This window comes from Crinia signifera, chromosome 9 (assembly GCF_055691185.1).
Source record: "Crinia signifera chromosome 9, ASM5569118v1, whole genome shotgun sequence".
Taxonomy (NCBI): Eukaryota; Metazoa; Chordata; class Amphibia; order Anura; family Myobatrachidae; genus Crinia; species Crinia signifera.
Genome location: NC_139225.1, coordinates 147356046 through 147382942, shown reverse-complemented (window position 1 = coordinate 147382942; position 26897 = coordinate 147356046). Strand labels below are relative to the sequence as shown.

The 26897-nt window shown below is 46.8% G+C and overlaps 1 protein-coding gene across 1 annotated transcript; it reads left to right on the top strand.

Moving 5' to 3' along the window:
- Positions 1-4274: 4274 nt before the first annotated feature.
- PSMB9 (proteasome 20S subunit beta 9) lies at positions 4275-26630 on the top strand. Its single transcript, XM_083160660.1, has 6 exons — positions 4275-4370; positions 6319-6386; positions 9672-9803; positions 11855-11984; positions 25065-25206; positions 26429-26630. The coding sequence occupies exons 1-6, from the start codon at positions 4320-4322 to the stop codon at positions 26554-26556; spliced, it is 651 nt and encodes a 216-aa protein (XP_083016786.1). The 5' UTR covers positions 4275-4319; the 3' UTR covers positions 26557-26630.
- Positions 26631-26897: the final 267 nt, after the last annotated feature.

Genomic DNA, 26897 nt, shown 5'->3' with positions numbered 1-26897 from the left:
GCTATTGGTCAACATGCATTAAGTCATCAATCAGACAACCGCTATTGGTCAACATGCATTGGGTCATCAGTCAGTCAACAGCTATTGGTCAACCTGCATTGGGTCATCAGTCAGACAACCGCTATTGGTCAACATGCATTGGGTCATCAGTCAGTCAACCGCTATTGGTCAACCTGCATTGGGTCATCAGTCAGTCAACCGCTATTGGTCAATATGCATTAAGTCATCAATCAGACAACCGCTATTGGTCAACATGCATTGGGTCATCAGTCAGTCAACAGCTATTGGTCAACCTGCATTGGGTCATCAGTCAGACAACCGCTATTGGTCAACATGCATTGGGTCATCAGTCAGTCAACCGCTATTGGTCAACATGCATTAAGTCATCAGTCAGTCAACAGCTATTGGTCAACCTGCATTGGGTCATCAGTCAGTCAACCGCTATTGGTCAACATGCATTAAGTCATCAGTCAGTCAACAGCTATTGGTCAACATGCATTGGGTCATCAGTCAGTCAACAGCTATTGGTCAACCTGCATTGGGTCATCAGTCAGTCAACAGCTATTGGTCAACCTGCATTGGGTCATCAGTCAGTCAACCGCTATTGGTCAACATGCATTGGGTCATCAGTCAGTCAACAGCTATTGGTCAACCTGCATTGGGTCATCAGTCAGTCAACAGCTATTGGTCAACCTGCATTGGGTCATCAGTCAGACAACCGCTATTGGTCAACATGCATTGGGTCATCAGTCAGTCAACCGCTATTGGTCAACATGCATTAAGTCATCAATCAGACAACCGCTATTGGTCAACATGCATTGGGTCATCAGTCAGTCAACAGCTATTGGTCAACCTGCATTGGGTCATCAGTCAGACAACCGCTATTGGTCAACATGCATTGGGTCATCAGTCAGTCAACCGCTATTGGTCAACCTGCATTGGGTCATCAGTCAGTCAACCGCTATTGGTCAATATGCATTAAGTCATCAATCAGACAACCGCTATTGGTCAACATGCATTGGGTCATCAGTCAGTCAACAGCTATTGGTCAACCTGCATTGGGTCATCAGTCAGTCAACCGCTATTGGTCAACATGCATTAAGTCATCAGTCAGTCAACAGCTATTGGTCAACCTGCATTGGGTCATCAGTCAGTCAACCGCTATTGGTCAACATGCATTAAGTCATCAGTCAGTCAACAGCTATTGGTCAATATGCATTGGGTCGCCATGGACTATAAGTCAACACTAGTTATTACAACTTTCACTCCTGTACCTAGGAGGTTGGTCTGAAAACGACTTGTTTCCGGCTCCCAGGGGCTCTGCATCCAGCAAGGTGGATGGCAAACGCAATATATGCACTTAAAGCAGTTTGCAGACAGGGCACAGACCCTTGCAGTAAGAAGGTTAATGATTGGCTACTGTATGTTAGTTTGTTACCAATTCCAGGAAGATGAAAACGGGGCTCCCTGTAGCGATGGATTTGCAGCGCAGGTTGAATTGGTCCCATCCAGATACAGTTCAACTTTCTCCAGACGTCTTTGTGATGAATTCTGCTGCAAAACAGACCTCGGACGCATTTCTCTGTTACTGTAAAGGTGCCCATACACGGTGCGATTGTACTGTTTGTACTGTGCGATGGGGTGCCCGTGGGAGCGAGCATCGCATCGCACGGTGAAAACGCACCGTGTGTGGGCGCCTTAAGAAGGAAAAATGTGATGGCAGACTAACCTCTCCTGTCATAGCAAGGATGGTCAATATTGAAAAATAGGGACCAAGGACAACAATTCTGGGACCATTCTGACAAACCTGGGACTGTCAGAGTGAAGTACAGACAGATAGAACCTGTTATATCCCTAGAGATAGTTAGACAGAGATTACTGTGTTGGGTGTGGGTTGTTAGGTCTACAACAACTAGGTCAACACCACTAGGTCGACAGGCAGCAAGGTCGACATGGGTCTAGGTCGACATGGGTTAAGGTCAACATGTGTCTAGGTCGACATGGGTCTAAGTCTACAGGACATTAGGTCAACACAAGCATAAGATTGACAAGGGCAAGGCCAACAGTCAAAATGTCAACATGGTTTTTTTTACCCAGATGTCGACACAGTCGACATGGACACAGTTTGAAGTGCACCGCATCCCCTCGCATCGCTCGCTTCGCTCGCCATGCTTCGGGCACGGTGCCACGCTGCGCTCGGCACACTGATTTGTTCTCCTGGAAATCGGGTCCTTCTCCCGGCCCCCCAGGAAGGTGGGCAAGTCTCCCGCATTCTGGTAGTTGCCGCCGCTCCCCCCTTGCCCGCTAGTTTAATTACCTGAAATTGCGGGTCCGCGGAGAGGGGGCGGGGCTAAAATGACGCGATTGTGTAATTTCACGTCATTTAAGCCCCGCCCCTCTCCGCAGCCCGCGAATCACTGAGGTTTCCCATATGGGGGGGGCAGGGCCAAGTGATGTCAGCCTTGCTCCCGCCCCCCTGACGTGTTGCCTCTCCGGGCTTCTCCCGGAGAGGTGAAATTGAAAGTAGACAAGTATGACCTAAACTCATGTCGACCTTGTTGCCTGTCGACCTAGTGGTGTTGGCACAAATTCCATACATTTTAGACACGCCCCCTCCCAGAATCGTCGCAAATTGCGGCATTTACTGAAATGGGTGCAGATCTTAATGACATCAAGCTCCGCCCCCACCTGCGGAAATGCTGCAGAGCATCTCTTCTCCAGGCTGCAGGGCTGGCGCTACCCACTCAGCAGCTCCTGCAAAGCAGGGAGGCGCAATGCTGAAAAGGCGCTGTCTCCCTCCCTGCTCTGCTGAAGCTGCCTCAGCCCTCACTGTCACTGCCTCCTGCACGCCACCCGCAGCACCTGTCTGACAGTGGGTGGCAGTATGGAGAGGCTGAGCAGCTCCCTGCACTGCGCGCACACTGTCCTCCTCCTGTGACCTGCCCCCTCTTCCTCACAGACACTTGCGCTGAGGCATGTAGCGCTGTCTGTGAATGCCTGGTTGACATGTCATGTCCGGATCTGCCCCCTACCCATTGCTCCCTGCGCCTGTCAGCTGTCAATCAAATGATGAACAGGCAGCAGCGCCGCCTCCCCTTCCTTCCCTCTTCTCAGTGTGCTCAGTGCTGTGCCTGTGCCACTGCCAGTCCTCAACACTCCGCCCCCTCTATCTCCTCCCCTCTTCTTACATCTCCTCCTTCTCTCCCCTCCTTTCCCCCTCAGTCACGAGAGGGGTGTAATGGCTTCCTCCTCAGCGTCCTGCCTACGCAGATAGAAGAGGAGGGACTGCACAAGAGTTAAACAGCAAAAGAACAGTGAGTCTTTTATTATACATGTTTATAACAAATTTTTTAATAATTGTAGATTTTTTTATATTAATTTAGACACTTATTAAATAATGGGCTGGGTTATGTGCCTAAAGGTGGCCATACACACTGCAATGCTTTCGGATCGCATCGCACACACATTGCATGCATGCTGTGCGATGCGATCTAGCCCATAACGTATGTGATTCTCGCAGTGTGTGTGGGCACCTTTAGTGCATGCAACATTTTGCGGACACAGCACTGAGATGGTGTATGCAAAATGTACAGTACATGTACATGCACCCGAGATCCTCCATAGGATCGTATGTTGCATACGCTCCTACAATCGGGCTGCAGCTTGTTGCAATGGCAATGTGAAAGGGCGCAAAATGTATGGTTTGCAGGAGGGCGCCGGACACCGGGTTGCCGACTTTTTATGTCTCCTCTCCGGGAGAAGCCTGGAGAGGAGACTTTCAGCTGCAGTTCGGGGGGCGGGGCTTGAGCTTTACATCATTAAGCCCCGCCCCCAGGATGGCAAAACCCCCCAATTCACGGATCTCCGTGGAGGGGGCGTGGCTAAAATGACGCGATTTTAGCTCCGCCCCCTCTGAGACCCGCGGATTGACGGATTTCAATCCAAAAGTATGGGGAAGACGCCGCAATCGGGGGGGGGGGGGGCGTGGGTGCCCCCGGAATCCGGGAGGGTTGCCCACCTTTCCGGGGGGCCGGGAGGAGGACCCGATTTTCGGGATCCTCCCGGTAATTCCGGGAGGGTCGGCAACCCTGCCCTAGCACCGGCCCTGCCAGGCTGGGTATACACTTGCTGATGCCAGCGACCCACTACCGGCCAATATCATTGGCAGCAGGGGTCGCTATCTGTGTGCGCACATTCAGTGGCCAGGTCTCTGTACAGGAAAGGGTTACACACTTGGCATAGCTACAGCTACACTCAGTCATGAAGCTGAACCTTTTACTTTCACTTTTATTTAGCTCTGCCGAGAGACAAGGAACAAGATGCCTGGCGTAGGGGGCCCGTATAACTCTTCCTGTGAGGTGTCCACTGGGGTAAGAGACTTTGGGCAGCTAGCAGAGGGGTTACCTGGACAGGTGTGGGGTGTAGCATATGCAGGTAAGGGGAAGAGAGAGAAAGGATGTAGTGCTGGGGGTGAGGGATGGTGCAGTATGGTGACACAGTAAGAGGGGGAATGGGGGCAATTCAGGGGGAGGACTGTTACCGTTATATGTTATCCTGCAGCACCGTACAGTGCAGCTGTCTATACAGTACAATAGCCCATGTGTAACAAGGGACATTCAGCATGCAGCAGGGGCACTGTATGAGATAAAGGAGGCAGAGGAGAGAGTGACAGGGTGTGCAGGGGGGGGGGGGGGGGGGGGGCAGAAAAACAGTATCAAATAATGAATGACTATAGAATATCTCTATACAGTACTGTGTATATATATATATATATATATTGTGTCTATATACATCATACGGTACTGTAACTACACAGAGTACATTACTGTAAGATTCCACGCATTGTATGAATCATCATGATATATAAACTCTAGCCTACACCATCTGTATAACCCCTGTCTGTCAGCCCCTCCCCTTTAGAATGTAAGTTCTCACGAGCAGGGCCCTCTCTCCTAATGTGCTTTTCCTTCTCTCACTTAAACCATCTTCGATGGTCCCAAATCCTGCAGTTTTCTTTCATCCTGATACTTATGTCAGTGTCCTCTGTGGATATATACCCTGTACTTGTCCTCTATTGTATATAACTGTAAGTCACTGTGTTCTGCCCCCTGATACTTATGTCAGTGTCCTCTGCTGATGCAGCTATGGTTATATGCCCTGTACTTGTCCTCTATTGTATATAACTGTAAGTCACTGTGTTCTGCCCCCTGATACTTATGTCAGTGTCCTCTGCTGATGCAGCTATGGTTATATACCCTGTACTTGTCCTCTATTGTATATAACTGTAAGTCACTGTGTTCTGCCCCCTGATACTTATGTCAGTGTCCTCTGCTGATGCAGCTATGGTTATATACCCTGTACTTGTCCTCTATTGTATATAACTGTAAGTCACTGTGTTCTGCCCCCTGATACTTATGTCAGTGTCCTCTGCTGATGCAGCTGTGGTTATATACCCTGTACTTGTCCTCTATTGTATATAACTGTAAGTCACTGTGTTCTGCCCCCTGATACTTATGTCAGTGTCCTCTGCTGATGCAGCTGTGGTTATATACCCTGTACTTGTCCTCTATTGTATATAACTGTAAGTCACCGTGTTCTGCCCCGATACTTATGTCAGTGTCCTCTGCTGATGCAGCTATGTGCCCTGTACTTGTCCTCTGTTGTATACACCTGTAAATATTACCACTTTCACACTGCCTAAATGTTTTAAAAAACGGTATTTAAAACGGGTCTGAGCCTTCACATTGCACTAGATTACCGTTTTAAATACCATTTAAATACCATTCACATCAGTCAACTCGTTTTAATCCTCTCAACATGTTTCAAGGCAGAATGCAGGGGACAGCCTATCACAGGTCTGTAATCTGTTGTTTTTGCTAAATACTGTTTCAGAGCCATTCTCACTGCATAAAAAACGGCTCTGAAACGTGTAGGACTCTGCTTTTTAAACGTTTTGAAATACCGGTTATCTTTAACCGGTAAATCAACTCTGGCGCTTTCCCACTGCAGCTTTAAACGTGTTGAAATGTGAAAAAAAAAAAAAGTCAATATACCGTTTTACAAGTGCGGTGTGAAAGTGTCAAAATGTTTCCTGTTATGTGTTTATGTGCTCTGTAATTGGGCGTTGCGGATCCCTTGTGGCACCATATAAATATAGGATAATAATAACAACAACTATATGTTCCACCACAGGTTATATTTTGAATAGAAATGTTTTAATGTACTGGTATTAGTAGCATCACACCAACATTGTGTCACACAGTAAACAGTGTAATCCTACAGTTACATTACTGGCTGTCACTATGTGTCTCTCCTCAGACCACAATCATTGCAGTGGAGTTTGATGGTGGGGTGATCGTTGGTTCGGACTCCAGAGTGTCAGCTGGGTGAGTTGTTCTCCTTCCTCTTCTCTTCTGCTGTCTCTCCTTGTGTGTAGTCAGGTGTCTCTGGTGCTGTCGCAGGTGTATCTGTGCTATCTCTCCTTGTGTATAGTCAGGTGTCTCTGGTGCTGTCTCAGGTGTATCTGTGCTATCTCGTGTGTAACCAGGTGTATCTGTGCTGTCTCTCCTTGGGTGTAGTCAGGTATCTCTGGTGCTGTCTCAGGTGTATCTGTGCTATCTCTCCTTGTGTGTAGTCAGGTGTCTCTGGTGCTGTCACAGGTGTATCTGTGCTATCTCGTGTGTAACCAGGTGTCTCTGGTGCGGTCTCAGGTGTATCTGTGCTGTCTCTCCTTGTGTGTAGTCAGTTGTCTCTGGTGCTGTCGCAGGTGTATCTGTGCTATCTCTCCTTGTGTGTAGTCAGGTGTCTCTGGTGCTGTCTCAGGTGTATCTGTGCTATCTCGTGTGTAACCAGGTGTCTCTGGTGCTGTCTCAGGTGTATCTGTGCTATCTCTCCTTGTGTGTAGTCAGGTGTCTCTGGTGCTGTCGCCAGGGGTGGATTTATGGGTGAGGGCGCCCCTAGGCACAACAATAATGCCGCCCCCCCCTAATTGTATTACTGTGACTTTTTTTATTTGTTATTCTGTATGTATATTTACTAAGTAGGACAGTTTATCCATTTATACTCTATTCAAAATGGAATATGGTACAGTGCAGTAGATAATTTGCAGTTACTGGTACATTTCAGGCTGACAGTACTATCACAAGCATCGGAGTGCCGCCCACAAACATGTGCCGCCCCTAGGCACGTGCCTCACGTGCCTAATGGGAAATTCGGCTCTGGCTGTCGCAGGTGTATCTGTGCTATCTCGTGTGTAACCAGGTGTCTCTGGTGCTGTCTCAGGTGGATCTGTGCTGTCTCTCCTTGTGTGTAACCTGGTGTCTATGGTGCATCTGTGCTGTCTCTCCTTGTGTGTAACCAGGTGTCTCTGGTGCTGTCTCAGGTGTATCTGTGCTGTCTCTCCTTGTGTGTGACCAGGTGTCTCTGGTGCTGTCTCAGGTGTATCTGTGCTGTCTCTCCTTTTGTGTAACCAGGTGTATCTGGTGCTGTCTCAGGTGTATCTGTGCTGTCTCTCCTTGTATGTAACCAGGTGTATCTGGTGCTGTCTCAGGTGTATCTGTGCTATCTCTCCTTGTGTGTAGTCAGGTGTCTCTGGTGCTGTCGTAGGTGTATCTGTGCTATCTCGTGTGTAACCAGGTGTCTCTGGTGCTGTCTCAGGTGTATCTGTGCTGTCTCTCCTTGTGTGTAGTCAGGTGTCTCTGGTGCTGTCTCAGGTGTATCTGTGCTGTCTCTCCTTGTGTGTAGTCAGTTGTCTCTGGTGCTGTCTCAGGTTTATCTGTGCTGTCTCTCCTTGTGTGTGACCAGGTGTCTCTGGTGCTGTCTTAGGTGCATCTGTGCTATCTCTCCTTGTGTGTAACCTGGTGTCTCTGGTGCATCTGTGCTGTCTCTCCTTGTGTGTAACCAGGTGTCTCTGGTGCTGTCTCAGGTGTATCTGTGCTGTCTCTCCTTGTGCGTAACCAGGTGTCTCTGGTGCTGTCTCAGGTGCATCTGTGCTGTCTCTCCTTGTGCGTAACCAGGTGTCTCTGGTGCTGTCTCAGGTGCATCTGTGCTGTCTCTCCTTGTGCGTAACCAGGTGTCTCTGGTGCTGTCTCAGGTGCATCTGTGCTGTCTCTCCTTGTGTGTAACCTGGTGTCTCTGGTGCATCTGTGCTGTCTCTCCTTGTGTGTAACCTGGTGTCTCTGGTGCATCTGTGCTGTCTCTCCTTGTGTGTAACCAGGTGTCTCTGGTGCTGTCTCAGGTGTATCTGTGCTGTCTCTCCTTGTGCGTAACCAGGTGTCTCTGGTGCTGTCTCAGGTGTATCTGTGCTGTCTCTCCTTGTGCGTAACCAGGTGTCTCTGGTGCTGTCTCAGGTGTATCTGTGCTGTCTCTCCTTGTGCGTAACCAGGTGTCTCTGGTGCTGTCTCAGGTGTATCTGTGCTGTCTCTCCTTGTGCGTAACCAGGTGTCTCTGGTGCTGTCTCAGGTGTATCTGTGCTATCTCTCCTTGTGTGTAACCAGCTGTGGCATGACGCCACTGGCTGTTGGAGCCCGGGGCTGGTTCCAAACAGGGCCACCACTAGGGACCTTCAGCCCGGGCCCCCAGCGACACCCCCCCCCCCCGCGCGTGTGCCGGCACCCCCCCTACCCCCAATTACTATTACGTACCAGCAGCGGCGGCTCAACATCTACCTCCAGCAGCGGCGGCACAGCATCTTCTCCCTCCGTCACGGTCGGGATTCAGAGCACTCACTGCACAGTGCAGCCTGCAGAGCGCAGTGCCCCCCTGTATCCTAGGCTCGGCGCTCTGCAGGCTGCACTGTGTATTGTGCGTGCCTGGCTGGGGGGGCGCCGGGTGGGGGATGCATTGTGGGGGGGGGGGGGGTGTCATGCCACTGTGGGCCCCTTCAAAGGCCGGGGCCGGGACAGCTGTACCCACGGCACCCTCCTGCCGGCGGCCCTGGTTCTAAAATATGGGGGACTCCCAGTTGTTTTGTCCCCCATATTTTTGGAACTAGGAAGTAAGAGCCTGGTGCTGGTTTCTTAAATACAGGGGACCCCTACACACTTTGTCTCCTTTATTTTTGAAACCAGGACTAGATCAATGAGCCCGGAGCTGGTTATGCTCATTATGTTTAATCTTACTTTTACACATTTTTCTGGACAGAACCATGCACAGATCTCACTGATTTGTGCATGGTTCTGTCAAATTCACCAGCCTGAACTATTTGTTTTGAGATTTTTGGTAACGTTTACTAAAAATCGCGCCCTATTACATTTGCGAGTTGAATAATACATAATACATGTGCAATTTTTGTGGAAAAAAAGTGCAAATTCAGATGTTTTTTTACCAAAAATCGCACCCTATTACATTTCACCCATAATGTGGTCGGCAGATGGAATGTGCGCAGGAGTCCCATGTCCACTGCGCAGACTTCAGTACACGCAGGATTGTCGCATATTGCTATTTTGGGCACAAATATCACCCCCAGATTACAATGCAGATAGGATTTTTGATAAATGGGCTCCTTTGTCTCTGACATGTCCTGGCTCTGATGCCGTCTCAGGTGGCTCTGATGCGGTCTCAGGTGTCTCTGATGCCGTCTCAGGTGTCTCTGATGCCGTCTCAGGTGTCTCTGATGCCGTCTCAGGTGTCTCTGTAGCTGTCTGATGCCTGTGCATCTTTCTCCCCTACAGACAAGCTGTGGTAAATAGAGTGTTTAATAAATTGGCCCCAGTCCATGAGAAGATCTACTGCGCTCTGTCAGGATCAGCAGCTGACTGCCAGGCTGTGGCGGACATGGTGCATTACCATATGGAGGTGCACAGGTGAGTCTCTGGCCGGTGGAATAAGCAGGAAGTGAGCGTTATGTGTGTGATTCAGTATAAATCAGTTGATGAGTCTATTCTGAAGCAATAGGAGAGACAACAGCGCCACCTAGTGCAGTGTCACCAACCACAAAATGGGGAAAAATCTTGGCATGAAATGTCCCCAAATATTATATGTGTACCAGCCTAGGGCTTTTCTAGAAGCAGCTCTAATGGAGGATGGGTGTGATGAAGAGATGGATTCTGTCCAGGTGGCAGGATACCCCCACTTCATACATCCTTCAACAGTATTATTTGCATCTTTTGCTGCAGTTGGGTTTACAACTTAATACATACTTGTCTACATTTGAAAACTTTTTTCAGGGAGATTATAGTTTGTAGTAGAATTTTCTACAGTGCCCCATTGAGGGGGCGTGCCATGCTCCACCCAAAGGGCGTGTCTAGTTCCATATATGGAGAGATTGTGAAAAGAGATTGTGAACATGGCACCTAGAAGCGTGAGTGTGTACTGCTACATCTGAGAGGAATCTTTTATAATGACATATCCAAATGTAGATGAGCCCCAAAGCAGTTACTAAGAGCTACTATACTTGGTAAAGTGCTGGGAAATGGTGCAGATGATTCACAGTAAATGTATCTGTCTCTCATTCCTTTTTTCCCAAAAAATGTAACAGTGTAATGTGGGCTAGGTGACATGAGGGAGATTACTAGACTAAAGAGGGAGAGAGGGAGATTGCTGTTATTTCAGGGAGTCTCCTGTAGAATGAAGTAGGGTAGGCAACTATGACTTAATGCTAATGTCACTACAAAGCCCTTCCCCGGGGTACATCCGCTCGTCTGAATATGCCAGGCCTTAGATGCCCACTTTCAGGGTCTACAGACTCTGCAATGCATCTTGACCCACTTTTAGATGCCACTGCCACAGAGTGTTACACAGGGCTAGAGGCAGAGGCGGGGCCACTAGTGATGTCTGACGAGCCTAGATCTGCAAAGGCTTATGGGTGGCTGCACATCCACATCAGCTCCTCTAACGGCCATGTTGGTGCTCATTGCTTTCAGTTACCGCTGCTCATTCGGAGCTGAGCTTCTATCACGGCAGGCAGCTGGTTTTTGGGTAATGGTCCACCCCTGAGGGGACGATTGGACCGGCCAATTAGAATCCACCATTCGTCCTCACGGGCCAATCTGCCCCTGTATACCAAAGATATATTAATCAATGTTTATCTGAATATCTTTGCTCTGTCCCAGGAAGCTCTTTCCTTCTGTTCTCCTCAGTGTTATATAAATATACATCAGGGTTGCCTACCCTCCCGGAATGGCCGGGAGGGTCCCGAAAATTGGGTCCCCCTCCCGGCCTCCTGGAAAGGGGGGCAACACTTCTAGTTTTTGGTGGACCCCCGCTCCCCGCCCCCCCCCCCCCCCCTGTTCCCGGCTATATCACCCCTGACCATGCCGTTTAAATAACCGGATTGGCCGATCTCCGATGAGGGGGCAGGGCTAAAGTGGTTGTCTGATAAAATGAGTAAAAGTGATTTAATACGACAAATAAACCCATGGGTGAAGCAGCTCACCCCCGCTCCACTGCTGCTAGAGTAACAGGCGTGGGAGTCTCCTATGCTATGACCCCTCTGTAGTTTCCCATGGTAACAGCTTGTGGTGCCCGGGTAATTGGTACCCATGGAAGCAATGTGAGCACTAGAGGTCCTCATCCACAGTATTAGCTTACTGCTACATTGAGCAAACAACAATTGCATGGGGGGTGATGTACATGTTTGTAGATTAAGGGGGCACACAGCATGGAGGGAAAGCCCCTGTGGAAGATGTGCGACGAGTCCTGCCCCATATTTGCTGTAGACCAGCCATGGCCAAACCATGGTCCTCCAGCTGTTGTGAAGCTACAATTCCCATCATGCCTTGCCACAGTTTTGCTATTAGGGAATGCTAAAACTATGTCAAAGCATGCTGGGATGTGTAGTTTCACAACAGCTGGAGGGCCACAGTTTGGCCATTGCCTGCTGTAGACTGACTGCACCCTGCTTCTCCCCCCACAGTGTAGAAATGGAGGCTCCTCCTTTAGTCTTGGCTGCTGCAAACTTGGTGAAGGGGATCAGCTACAAGTACAAGGAGGAGATGGTGGCCCACCTCATTGTGGCGGGGTGGGATCGGAAGAACGGAGGACAGGTGAGTGACTTCAGGTGGGAACTGCTGTGGCTGCAGTACTGAGGGCACAGGGTGGACAACGCTATGAATACAAGGGAAACAGGTGGAACAATGGAAAGTAATGGAGACTACAGAGTTTATGTGATTGCACCTGGTGCAGCCAATCAAATACTAACGGCGGTGGCCTAGCCTACTCCGCCCATTGCAAACAAAACAAGCACTACTAATGCAATACCTATACCAACTGGTTAGTAAAATAAGGCAAAACCTTCAACTTAATATAACTAATACATTTTCTTTAAATACAATATATATATATATATATATATATAACTATGGCCTAACATCTGTGAAATGGTTAACCCCTTCATGACAGAGCCAGTTTGTGCCTTCATGACAGAGCCCTTTTTTTCAAATCTGACATGTCTCACTTAAGTGGGGATAACTTTTTTTTGCTTTTACTTATCCCAGTGATTTTGAGATTGTTTTCTCGTGACATATTGTACTTCAAGTTAGTGGTAAATTTGGGTCGATACAGTCTGTGTTTTTTTGTGAAAAATACCAAAATATCGTGAAAAAATGGAATATTTAGCAATTTGCAAAATGTTAAATTTTCTGCTTGTGAGACAAATAATCATACCACTCAAAATAGTTAATAACTAACATAGACCATATGTCTACTTTATGTTTCCATCATTATTTCAACTTCCTTTTAATTTTCTTGGACACTAGGAGGCTTACAATATGAATAGCAAATTCTCAAATTTTCAAGAAAATTTCAAACACTGATTTTTTTAGGGATCAGTTCAGTTCTGATGTGACTTTGAGGGACTTGTATGTGAGACACCCCCATAAATGATGCCATTTCAAAAACTGCACCCCTCACAGTATTCAAAACAGCATTTTGGAAGTTTGTTAACCCTTTAGGTGTTTCACAGGAATTAAAACAAAGTGTAGGTGAAATTTCAAAATTTCTTTTTTTTTGCAGAGTTTCAATTTTAATACATTTTTCTAACGAATACAGTAGATTTTACTAGAGAAATGTGACTAAAAATTGATTCCCCCAATTCTTTTGTTTTAAAAAATATCCTATATGTGGCCCTAGTGTGCACGTTGACCAAACCACAGGCTTCATAATAGAAGGAGCACCTACTTGATTTTGGAGCCTCCTTTTTATGAGATTTTTTTTTAGGCACCATGTAGGTTTCTAGGCACCATAAGTGCTAAAAGTTAGGAACCTCCCCCACAAGTCACCCCATTTTGCAATCTACACCCCTCAGGGAATTCATCTAGGGGTATAGTGTACATTTCAAACCCCCAGGGGTTTCACCAATTTTGGTACAACTGGGATGTGAAAATGGAAAATTACATTTTTTTACACAAACATGCAGTTCTGGCTCAAAATTTTTCATTTTCACAAGGTATGAAGGAGAAAAAGCACCCCAAAATCTGTGCCCCAATTTCTCCAGAGTACGGCAATGCCTCACATGTGACCAAAAAATACCAGTTGGGTGCATGGCAGGACTCAGAAGGGAAGGAGTGTTTTTGGGATTTTGCAGCACAGATTTTGGTGGAATGAATGGTGGGTGCTATGTTGCACCAATACAGTGGAACCCCCCCACAAGTCACCCATTTAGCAAAGTACACCCCTCAGGGAATTCATCTAGGGGTATAGTGTACATTTCAAACCCCCAGGGGTTTCACCAATTTTGGTACAACTGGGCTGTGAAAATGAAAAATTACATTTTTTTACACAAACATGCACTTCTGGCTCAAGATTTTTCATTTTCACAAGGAATGAAGGAGACAAAGCACCCCAAAGTCTGTGCCCCAATTTCTCCCGAGTATGGCAATGCCTCACATGTGACCAAAAAATACCAGTTGGGCGCATGGCAGGACTCAGAAGGGAAGGAGTGATTTTTGGATTTTGCAGCTCAGATTCTGGTGGAATTTTGGTGGGTGCTATGTCGCATTAGCAAGACCCCCCAAGCACCAATACAGTGGAACCCCCCCACAAGTCACCCCATTTTGCAAACTACACCCCTCAGGGAATTCATCTAGGGGTATAGTGTACATTTCAAACCCCCAGGGGTTTCACCAATTTTGATACAAGTGGGCAGTGAAAATGAAAAATTACATTTTTTTACACAAAAATGCAGTTCTGGCTCAAAATTTTTCATTTTCAGAAGGTATGAAGGAGAAAAAGCACCCCAAAATCTGTGCCCCAATTTCTCCCGAGTACGGCAATGCCTCACATGTGACCAAAAAATACCAGTTGGGTGCATGGCAGGACTCAGAAGGGAAGGAGTGATTTTTGGATTTTGCAGCTCAGATTCTGGTGGAATTTTGGTGGGTGCTATGTCGCATTAGCAAGACCCCCCAAGCACCAATACAGTGGAACCCCCCCACAAGTCACCCCATTTTGCAAAGTACACCCCTCAGGGAATTCATCTAGGGGTATAGTGTACATTTCAAACCCCCAGGGGTTTCACCAATTTTGATACAAGTGGGCAGTGAAAATGAAAAATTACATTTTTTTACACAAAAATGCAGTTCTGGCTCAAAATTTTTCATTTTCAGAAGGTATGAAGGAGAAAAAGCACCCCAAAATCTGTGCCCCAATTTCTCCCGAGTACGGCAATGCCTCACATGTGACCAAAAAATACCAGTTGGGTGCATGGCAGGACTCAGAAGGGAAGGAGTGATTTTTGGATTTTGCAGCTCAGATTCTGGTGGAATTTTGGTGGGTGCTATGTCGCATTAGCAAGACCCCCCAAGCACCAATACAGTGGAACCCCCCCACAAGTCACCCCATTTTGCAAAGTACACCCCTCAGGGAATTCATCTAGGGGTATAGTGTACATTTCAAACCCCCAGGGGTTTCACCAATTTTGATACAAGTGGGCAGTGAAAATGAAAAATTAAATTTTTTTACACAAAAATGCAGTTCTGGCTCAAAATTTTTCATTTTCAGAAGGTATGAAGGAGAAAAAGCACCCCAAAATCTGTGCCCCAATTTCTCCCGAGTACGGCAATGCCTCACATGTGACCAAAAAATACCAGTTGGGTGCATGGCAGGACTCAGAAGGGAAGGAGTGATTTTTGGATTTTGCAGCTCAGATTCTGGTGGAATTTTGGTGGGTGCTATGTCGCATTAGCAAGACCCCCCAAGCACCAATACAGTGGAACCCCCCCACAAGTCACCCCATTTTGCAAAGTACACCCCTCAGGGAATTCATCTAGGGGTATAGTGTACATTTCAAACCCCCAGGGGTTTCACCAATTTTGATACAAGTGGGCAGTGAAAATGAAAAATTACATTTTTTTACACAAAAATGCAGTTCTGGCTCAAAATTTTTCATTTTCAGAAGGTATGAAGGAGAAAAAGCACCCCAAAATCTGTGCCCCAATTTCTCCCGAGTACGGCAATGCCTCACATGTGACCAAAAAATACCAGTTGGGTGCATGGCAGGACTCAGAAGGGAAGGAGTGATTTTTGGATTTTGCAGCTCAGATTCTGGTGGAATTTTGGTGGGTGCTATGTCGCATTAGCAAGACCCCCCAAGCACCAATACAGTGGAACCCCCCCACAAGTCACCCCATTTTGCAATGTACACCCCTCAGGGAATTCATCTAGGGGTATAGTGTACATTTCAAACCCCCAGGGGTTTCACCAATTTTGATACAAGTGGGCAGTGAAAATGAAAAATTACATTTTTTTACACAAAAATGCAGTTCTGGCTCAAAATTTTTCATTTTCAGAAGGTATGAAGGAGAAAAAGCACCCCAAAATCTGTGCCCCAATTTCTCCCGAGTACGGCAATGCCTCACATGTGACCAAAAAATACCAGTTGGGTGCATGGCAGGACTCAGAAGGGAAGGAGTGATTTTTGGATTTTGCAGCTCAGATTCTGGTGGAATTTTGGTGGGTGCTATGTCGCATTAGCAAGACCCCCCAAGCACCAATACAGTGGAACCCCCCCACAAGTCACCCCATTTTGCAAAGTACACCCCTCAGGGAATTCATCTAGGGGTATAGTGTACATTTCAAACCCCCAGGGGTTTCACCAATTTTGATACAAGTGGGCAGTGAAAATGAAAAATTACATTTTTTTACACAAAAATGCAGTTCTGGCTCAAAATTTTTCATTTTCAAAAGGTATGAAGGAGAAAAAGCACCCCAAAATCTGTGCCCCAATTTCTCCCGAGTACGGCAATGCCTCACATGTGACCAAAAAATACCAGTTGGGCGCATGGCAGGACTCAGAAGGGAAGGAGTGTTTTTTGGATTTTGCAGCACAGATTTTGGTGGAATGAATGGTGGGTGCTATGTTGCCAGGGCCGCCGAGAGGGGAGGGGGGCGGGTACATTTTACCGGGGCCCGGGCCTGTCAGGGGGGCCCGGGTCCAGACACACACACACTTTTTTTTTTTTGTTTAATTGGTCGGCAGGTGTGCAAGGCGCCGGGTCTGTGAGCAGCTGTGTATCGGCGGCGGCGGGAGCGGCCAGGTGCTGGGTATGAAGGACCTGGTGGCAGGGTCCTTACTCACGTTCGTCTGACTTCGGGAGCTGCAGCGGCGGCAGCAGCATTCAGTCCGCCGCTGCGGAGCTCTAGTCTGCAGTGACACTCTCGCTGATGTCGGGCGGTGCCGTCTCCCGCCCCGGCTTCCTCCTCCTCCTCCGTCCTCCGTCCGGCTCCCTCCTCCTGCGTCTGCTGCTGCTGGGCTAGCGCGCACACGGGTGTTTGTGTGGCGCAGCAGCCCAGCGCACAACAATAATACTGCTCCCCGGCTCAGCTCCTGCCTCTGGTGACACACAGTGCTGGTAAGTGCAGCAGTGAGAAACAGACTCACTGTTGCAGACAGTGCCTGGCTTTGCAATTGCTTTATATTCTTGACCAGCACCCTGCCCAGTGCCAGCCCGATCTAGAAATCGAAATGTAATCTTTCCCAGTGCCCAGCAATGGCTTTTATTAAAAAAAGGCTGTAATCTTTCTCGGTGCCCTGCCCAGTGCCCAGCAATGGCTTTTTTTTTTTTTTTTAAATGCTGTAATCTTTCTCAGTGCCCTACAGGCCCTGTAGGGCACTGGGAAAGATTACAGTTTTTTTTTTTTAAAAGCCATTGCTGGCCAATGGGCAGGGCACTGGGAAAGATTACAGCGTTTTTTTAAATAAAAGCCATTGCTGAGCTGGCCTGGCACTGGGCAGGGGCCGTGCCCAGCAATGGCTTTTATAAAAAAAAAAAAAAGGCTGTAATCTTTCCCAGTGCCCTGCCCAGTGCCCTACAGGCCCTGTAGGGCACTGGGCAGGGCACTGAGAAAGATTACAGCATTTAAAAAAAAAAAAAAAAGCCATTGCTGGGCACTGGGCAGGGCACCGAGAAAGATTACAGCCTTTTTTTAATAAAAGCCATTGCTGGACACTGGGAAAGATTACATTTCGATTTCTAGATTCGCCTATGAACAGAGTATGTAACTCCATGGCAACTAGCATGTTAACCTCATGGCAATGAGCATGTTAACTCCTGGCAGAGCATGTAACTCCTGACAGAGCATGTAAACCCATGGCAATGAGCATGATAACTCCTGGCAGAGCATGATAACCCCTAGCATCAAGCATGAAACCCATAGCAATGAGCATGTAGTTAAGCGGAACTTATTGTATGTGGCATAATATGTAATTATGGCGTGTGGTATTATATGTAATAGGCATTACAATGTGTATCATAATAAGTAATGGGCATTACAGCGTGTGGAATAACATGTAATGGGAATTATGGCGTGTGGTAAAATATGTGACAGTTATTTCAGTGTGTGGCATAATGTGTACTGGGTATTACAGTGTGTGGCATAACGAGTAATGGCCATTATGGCATGTGGTATATTCTGTAATGGGTGTCTGACATGTGTAATAGGCATTACGGTGAAATTTTTGGTACTTGTTTCCTAGCACGGCCACACCGATTAAGATCGGGGTGGTCGTGCTGAAAAAAATCGGGTCGATCGCATCGCATGCGATTTGGTCGCATGCGATGCGATCGACGCGACCGACCGATTTTTGACCCGATTTTTTTCATTGAATCCAATGTAAATTGGGTCCCTGGGACCCAATTTTACATTGTATTCAATGAAAAAAATTCCCAACCCCCCCAAATTGAAGCGCGTAAACAGCAGCCCACGATAGACGCATACCCGAAGCGTGGCGAGCGCAGCGAGCCCGCGAGGGGCGGCGGTACGCGTCCTCCGACCTTTTCATGCCCTACTATCCACTAGGGCGTGGAGTGAGAATAGAATAGTGTGGCGAGCGCAGCGAGCCACCGCAGTGGCAAACGCAGGATTTTCAGAAGGGGGTTTCCAGAGGGGCGGAGCAAAGCACGGAGATGGACACTTAGGTGACCCAGTATATGCCGGGTCAGTTAAAGTATTATAGATAGACCAAATGTATATAAATAATAATAAAAATAATAAAAAAAATATATATACATATATATATATATACACATATATATATACACATACAGGGGCATCAACAGCAGTGTAGACCCCTGGGCATAGCAATGTATTGGGGCACATACCGAACCTCCAGTGGTAGGGGAGGGGGAAGCTTTGCCCCGGGTGGTAGGGGGTATTATATCAACTGCTCAGCATGTAGGGCCTGGATCAGTAATTTCTACTAATTACCCCTTTACTGCACAGATGGTGGGAGATGGGGTGGGAGAAGGGGGCATTGGGCTGAATGAAGGGGCCCTGATACATAACTTCCAGGGTGGTAGAGGATGTTTAATATGCAGAGGAGGGGTGTATAGTGGAGTGGGCTTATTATTCATAATTTTCTGGTGGGAGGACAGCTTGCTTGACTGCAGATATCTCCAGTTCCCAGAAATAGATTTCTTAGATTTTAATGGAATTAAAAACTAGAGAATCCCACCTACCAAATGGTATTAGGGACTAGGGGATCAGAGTTCAGGAGGCAGAGCAATCTGCCAACGAGTATATAAAACTACATACCAGGTGTGTGGAGCTGAAGCAGTAACCAGCAGCTGGAAGGCTGATATCTCTGGTTCTGGGAAAAGTAGAGACAAGCTGCTAGTGTCCCTCAAAGGGGAAGAGTCCCAGCTTTTGGAATATATCCTCAAAAAAACTCTAAGTCAGACAGAACCTGAAATATCTGACTGGGAAGAGCAATTAATAGGCTTGGATGGGGACCACTGCTTTGAAGTCAGATATCTCCGGTTCCCAAGGGCCGATTTTTAAAATTTTTATACCCATGGAAAGAGGGGGCCCTCAGCTTTCAGCCTAGGGTCCTTAGACTCCTGGGGGGGTTTCTGGGTACTCAGAAACCCCCCCTGCGTGCGCTACTGAGCCACCGAGCCCGAAGCGTGGCGAGCGCAGCGAGCCCCGCGAGGGGACGCGGATACCTTCACAGGTAAACGCGTCCCTTCGCGGGCTTCACAGGTGTCCGCGTCGCCACGAACACCTGTGAAGCCCGCAAGGGGACGCGTATAACTGTGAAGGTATCCGCGTCCCCTCGCGGGGCTCGCTGCGCTCGCCACGCTTCGGGCTCGGTGGCTTGCTGCGCTCGCCACACTATTCTATTCTCACTCCACGCCCTAGTGAATAGTAGGGCATGAAAAGGTCGGAGGACGCGTACCGCCGCCCCTCGCGGGCTCGCTGCTCTCGCCACGCTTCGGGTTGGCGTCTATCGTGGGGCGACGACGGGGACATCTATAATGTGAAATGGGTCATATGGACCCATTTCACATTTTTTGACATTTTTACACCATTTCAATGTTAAAAAAATTTTTAACATTGAATCCTATGCAAAAATCGGGGGCATCGCGTCGCATCGCGTCGGGACCAATGTTAATGGTCCCGACCGACGCGATGCCCCCGATATTTTACCTTTCCCGACAAGATTTCAATGTTAAAATATTTTTTAACATTGAAGTCTATGGAAATATCGGGGGCATCGCGTCGGTCGCGTCGGGACCAATGTTAATGGTCCCGACCGACGCGATGCCCCCGATATTTTATCCTAGCCGGCAAAATGGACCTGATTTCAAAAGAAATCGGGTCCATCGTGGGTAATCGTGTCCCTTAAGTAAGGGACACGATTACTCACGATTGTGGCCGTGCTAGGAAACAAGTACCAAATTTTTTAAGTGCACTGTCCCTATTTCTGGCTCTTTCATTCTGTATCCTACATTTTAAAGAAATTTAGCGACAGTGGCAATGCAATAACTGAAACTCAGTAAACTCCCGCCGCAGACCGACGGTGGCATGGGGGAGCCAGTGCCGGCAGATTGTGCATGGAGCGCCCTCCGTGGGGGCCCCGGGAAATTTTTGTACCGGGGCCCAGGATTTCTCTTGGCAGCCCTGTATGTTGCATTACCAATACAGTGGAACCCCCCCACAAGTCACCCCATTTTGCAAAGTACAACCCTCAGGGAATTCATCTAGGGGTATAGTGTACATTTCAAACCCCCAGGGGTTTCACCAATTGTGGTACAACTGGGCTGTGAAAATGAAAAATTACATTTTTTTTACACAAAAATGCAGTTCTGGCTCAAAATTTTTCATTTTCACAAGGAATGAAGGAGACAAAGCACCCCAAAGTCTGTGCCCCAATTTCTCCCGAGTACGGCAATGCCTCACATGTGACCAAAAAATACCAGTTGGGCGCATGGCAGGACTCAGAAGGGAAGGAGTGATTTTTGGATTTTGGAGCACAGATTTTGGTGGAATGAATGGTGGGTGCTATGTTGCATTACCAATACAGTGGAACCCCCCCACAAGTCACCCCATTTTGCAAAGTACACCCCTCAGGGAATTCATCTAGGGGTATAGTGTACATTTCAAACCCCCAGGGGTTTCACCAATTGTGGTACAACTGGGCTGTGAAAATGAAAAATTACATTTTTTTTTACACAAAAATGCAGTTCTGGCTCAAAATTTTTCATTTTCACAAGGAATGAAGGAGACAAAGCACCCCAAAGTCTGTGCCCCAATTTCTCCCGAGTACGGCAATGCCTCACATGTGACCAAAAAATACCAGTTGGGTGCATGGCAGGACTCAGAAGGGAAGGAGTGATTTTTGGATTTTGTAGCTCAGATTCTGGTGGAATGAATGGTGGGTGCTATATGGCATTAGCAAGACCCCCGAAGCACGGTGAAATGATGAACCTAATAATCCATAGATGTGTGGTATATTTTGAAACACTCCTTCATACATAGGCCGGGTTTGTCGGGGCAAGTTTCACAGTGGAAAATAGTTTCCTTTCTTATTCCCTTTTTATAGCAAACTTTGCACCTTTTTTGTGTCCTGCCCTTTCTTGCAGTGGAGGGGATTTCGTTGGGAAAATGCTGCCCTGGTACAATACGGGGGCCAGTACTAGAAGTACTGGGGCCCTCTGCCTGCTGGTTCCCAAATACTAGGCCCTTTATGACTTCCTCTTGAAAGTGCATAAATGTCCCCCTCTGGCCGGTAGAACGGAATAGCACGTAAGCGTTATACAGTGCCATCTGGATGATATACACGGCCAGCTTCTTGTACCAGATATTTGTTTTCCGCAGGGCACTGTACGGCTTCAGTACCTGATCTGAAAGATCCACTCCGCCCATGTACTTATTGTAATCTAGGATACAATTTGGTTTTGAGGTGTGGGTACTGGTACCTCGTACAGGGATGGAGGTGGTACTGTCTCCATGAATTGTTGTCAGTATAAGGACATCCCTCTTGTCCTTATATTTGACCAACAACATATTTTCGGTGCATATTCCCCTGCTTTCACCCCTTCTTAGTACTTGGGCAATGTGCGTTTTGGGGAGGCCTCTTTGGTTCTTGCCCACAGTACCGCAAGCTGCTGTACCTCTTGAACCAAGGGCCTTAAACAGGGGGATGCTAGTGTAAAAGTTATCCACATAGAGGTGATAACCTTTATCCAGGAAGGGGTGCACTAAATCCCAGACAATTTTTCCACTAACACCTATGAGGGAGGGGGGGCATTCTGGCGGTTCAATTCTTGAATCCTTCCCTTCATATACCCTAAACTTGTGGGTGTACCCTGTGGTGCTTTCACACAGCTTATACATTTTTATGCCATACCTTGCCCTCTTACTGGGAAGGTACTGGCGGAATTTAACCCTTCCTTTAAAATGTATAAGGGACTCGTCGATACTAATACATTTATCAGGGATGTATAGCTCTGCAAATTTGGCACTGAAATGATCAATGACCGGCCTGACTTTGAATAGCCTGTCAAAGGTGGGATCATCTCTGGGTGGGCACTGTGCATTATCGGTGTAATGTATAAATTTATGGATTGCCTCAAAACGAGCCCGGGGCATGGCCATACGGTGAAATGGGGTGCTGTACAGAACATCTGTACTCCAATATTGCCTAATTTGTGGCTTTTTTACTATGCCCATATGTAACACCAGACCCCAAAACGTCATCATCTCTACTGCATCTACAGGGGTCCACCTAGCAAATGATGACGTGGGGTTTTGAGCAATAAACTGCTGGGCATATAAATTAGTTTGGTCCACCATTAAATTTATAAAATCATCAGAGAAAAATAATTTGAAAAAGTCAATTTCTCTGAGACCTGTTGAATCAAATTGGATTCCTGGGATGGCCAAAAACTCAGGAACCTGGGGCTCAAAATTGTCTGGTGGTGGGGTCCATACGAGATCAATTATTGGGGGGGGGTCTCAGCTGCTCTACGGGGGCGTCTTTGAGGGGGTCCCTCATCATCAGAGGAGGAAGAGGAGCTTAAGACAAATCCTTCAAATTCCCCGCTTGCCTCACTGGCTGTGTCAGAGTCAGAGGCAAGCATGGCATATGCCTCCTCCACCGAATACATTCTCCTGGATGACTGGGACGACATTTGGGATGACATTTGGGATGCCATTTATATTTTTGTGTTACTGGTAGTGAAATGTTTCAACACGTGTATAGTGTAGGGGGGGGTACAAACTTTATTTCAACCTGGGGGGTATGTAGTGTGTAGTGTGTATGTAGTGCAGAAAAAAATAAATACAAAAAAAAAAAAATGGAAGGGTTAAAAAAAAAAAAAAATGGAAGGGGTTAAAAAAAAAAAATGGAAGGGGTTAAAAAAAAAAAAATGGAAGGGGTTAAAAAAAAAAAAAGGTCCTGCGCCAAAAATTGAGCACAGATGTTGGTCAGTAACGTCCGTCACTGAACAGCGCTCAAAGGCAACAGGAATTTGATCCAAAAAAAAAAAAAAAATAGATCAACCCTGTGCCGAAAAAGCTGATCAGTGATGTACGTCACTGATCAGCGCACAGTGGCCACAGGACACACACAAAATCACAGTGTGTGTAAAAAAAAAAATGTAAAAAAGACCCCACAGCACTCACAAAAAATAAAAAAAGGTGATCAGTGATGCGACACTGATTACCAGTGAGGGGCAGCAGGTGCACAACCTTTGGTGGTACTGACAGGTATATATAAAAGAAAAAACCTCTGTACCCCCAAAAAGTTGCTGATCACCTCAGATATAGTGATCAGCACAAAAGGCGGGGGCAGCAGACACAAAATTTAGCACTCTCTATCACTCTCTGTCACTATCTCTCTCTATCTCTCTATCTCTCACTATCTATCACTCTATGACACTGCAGCAGCAGCACTGACAGGTATATCTATATATAAAAAAAAACCTGCGCCCCCCAAAAAGTTGCTGATCAGTTAATTTATACTGATCAGCACAAAAGGGGGGGCAGCAGTCAGTTATATAAAAAATATATAGCACAATCTGTCACTATCTCTCTATCTCTCTCTCTCTATCTCTCTCTATCTATCTATAGCTCTATCACACTGCAGCAGCACAAAATATAGCACTAGGCCTCTCTATCTCTCTCTATCTCTCTCTATCTCTTTCAGTTATATAAAAAATATATAGCACAATCTGTCACTATCTCTCTCTCTATCTCTCTCTCTCTATCTCTCTCTATCTCTCTCTATCTCTCTATCTATAGCTCTATCACACTGCAGCAGCACAAAATATAGCACTAGGCCTCTCTATCTCTCTCTATCTCTCTCTATCTCTCTCTCTCTAACTCTCTCTCTATCTAATAAATCGCAGCAGCACAAGATGTCACAGGATGTCACAAGATGTCACAAGCATAAGCAATATCAATGATCAGGTAAGTATTTTGGATGGGTTCTGGTCAGTATAGGCGGCAGCTGGGCACGGTGACCGCACTGCACGCTATTCCAGACCGGAATGGCGTCTGCAGTGCAGTCACCGTTAGTTTAAACCCCCCTCCATGGCTGTGATTGGTCCGTCGGTCCGACGAACCAATCACGGCCTTTGGGGGCGGGAGGGGTGAGGTGGGGTGACACCAGTGTCACCCTTACACCCCGCGGTGATTGGTGCTGTACTTTACAGCACCAATCACCTCCGATCCCGTGTCACCGGCGAACGTTATTCGCCGGTGACACAGAAAACGCTGTGAATGGCTGTTCACAATGAACAGCCAATCACAGCGATCGCCGACGGGGGGGCGGCATCGCCGCCCCCCCTGGGCATGCACGGACATGTCTGCTGTCAGGGACAGCAGACATCGTCCCTCTGTCACTGCGTCTCTAGACGCAGTGACAGTTTTAAGCCATGACGTATATATACGTCAACGGTCGGGAAGTACTTCCCGGCCATGACGTATATATACGTCAAATGTCGTGAAGGGGTTAATATACCGGTAATAATAAATCATTACAGCAGTGATTTTCAACCTTTCTACCTTGCGGCCCACTAAATAAGATTTTAAAATTGCCAAGGCACACCATGAGACCCCACAGGGCTAAACACATTGGCTCCCACTGGAAAAAAAACTATTGGTCCCCACACAAAAAACAATCACACTGGTCCCCATAGGTAACAAATATAAAATACATTGGCCCGTTACATGAAAAGAGACCAGTAAAAAACAGTGGAACTGGTGGTGGCTGTAAGCTGGCTTGGGCATCTCTAGATCTGGGGGCACACTTGAGAACAGCTCAAGGCACAGTGGTCGAAAAACACTGGATTACAGTGTAATGTAGAAAACATGGCGTGCACACATCTCTGTTTCTGTTACAGGTCTATGGGACGCTGGGCGGGATGATAACACGTCAGCCTTTTGCTATTGGAGGATCTGGTAGTTCATATATATATGGTTACGTGGATTCTGTTTTCAAGCCCGGGATGTCCAAGGAGCAGTGTGAGAGATTTGCCGTCCATGGTAAGAGGATGGGAGACTGCGCACAGGAAGAATGTACAGTATAGATTGTGCATAGGATCAGTATATAGAGGTGATTATCCATTATAGTAACAAGCTGCCATTACTCTAACCCCCCTGTTCTTACATTGGAGGTGGGCAGTTTCTGGGCTGAACTAGTACTTAATGGATATTAATCAGACCTCATGAATATTAGTCAGACCCTCATGAATATTAGATCTTGCGAATATTAGTCAGACCTCATGAAAATTAGATCTCATGAATATTAGTTAGACCTCATAAAAATTAGATCTCATGAATATTAGTTAGACCTCATGAATAATTGTCAGACCTTGTAAATATTTATCAGACCTCATGAATATTAATCAGACCCTCATGAATATTAGATCTCGTGTAATTTAGTCAGACCTTATGAATATTGGTCAGACCCTCACGAATATTAGATCTCATGAATATTAGTCCACAGTGCGGACTACAGAAACATGGCTGCTACTTGTCCATTACATAGGACAGGTTATCAAACTCAACAGTAAGAACCCCATAAAGTTCATGTTTTCCAGGTCCCTGCACAGAAGCAAAATCAAATAATTAGCTCCACCTGTAGATCATTTAAAATGTGTTAGTGACTAATGAATGCACATGTGCACCTGCTAGGTGGCCTGGAAAATGTGAGCTGGGTGGGGTCCTGATAGTCAGGTCTGAAAACCACTGACATGCAGTAGGACTGGGGTAGCCAACCCTAGTCCTCGAAAGCTACCAACAGTGCATGTTTTGCATAGTCACCAAAAGAAATGGGAAAAACGAATGTCGACTTAATTCATGTCGATTATGTACATGTTGACAAAAGCTTGTGTCGACCTAGGGTATGTCGACCAATCGTAGGTATCAACCGAGTAACTGTCGACCAGTAGTGGTCGACCTAGTGACTGTTGACATAGATTTTATCTATCATCTATACCGTAACGATAAGTTAGACCTTATGAATATTAGTCAGACCTCATGAATATTAATCAGACCTTGTGAATAATACTCAAACCTCATGAATATTACTCAGACCTCGTGAATATTAATCAGACCTCGTGAATAATAGTCAGGCAGAGTTTCAGGGATGACAATGGTTGAGCCCATAGAATGGAAGTTTCTATGTGTAGGTGACAGGTCTTCTGCAAGGGAAAATATATTGCTTCTGGATCGATACTCCTGAACTATTTGCCTTTCTTTACAGCTCTGTCCCTGGCGATGGGCAGAGACGGCTCCAGCGGCGGAGTGATCTATCTAGTGACAGTCGCAAAAGATGGAACGACGGAGAAGATCATAAGCGGAGACAACATTCCTCAGTTCTATGACTTGTAACGCTGCGATCACTAAATATAATACGTCTGTTTCAATAAATTATTTTCATGCTCTGTGATTGAGCAATTCTTTAATCTACTGTATTTTCTGTCTAATGTACGCCTCACTCTCCTGTGATGTTATAAAGAACTGCGACCTAGTTATACAACCAAAATGATATAAAACATGTTGTCACAGGATCTAAGCATACTGTAAGCCATTGGAACCTACAGTATAGGCTTTGTGCTATGTTCCTGCTGAAGACGGATGTCCCCAAAGCAGCCTGTAGTTACTCACATGAATATTGGCAATAGGCCCTGAGGGGGCGGGGCCTAAAGGTGTGATTTACCTGGACCCAACCT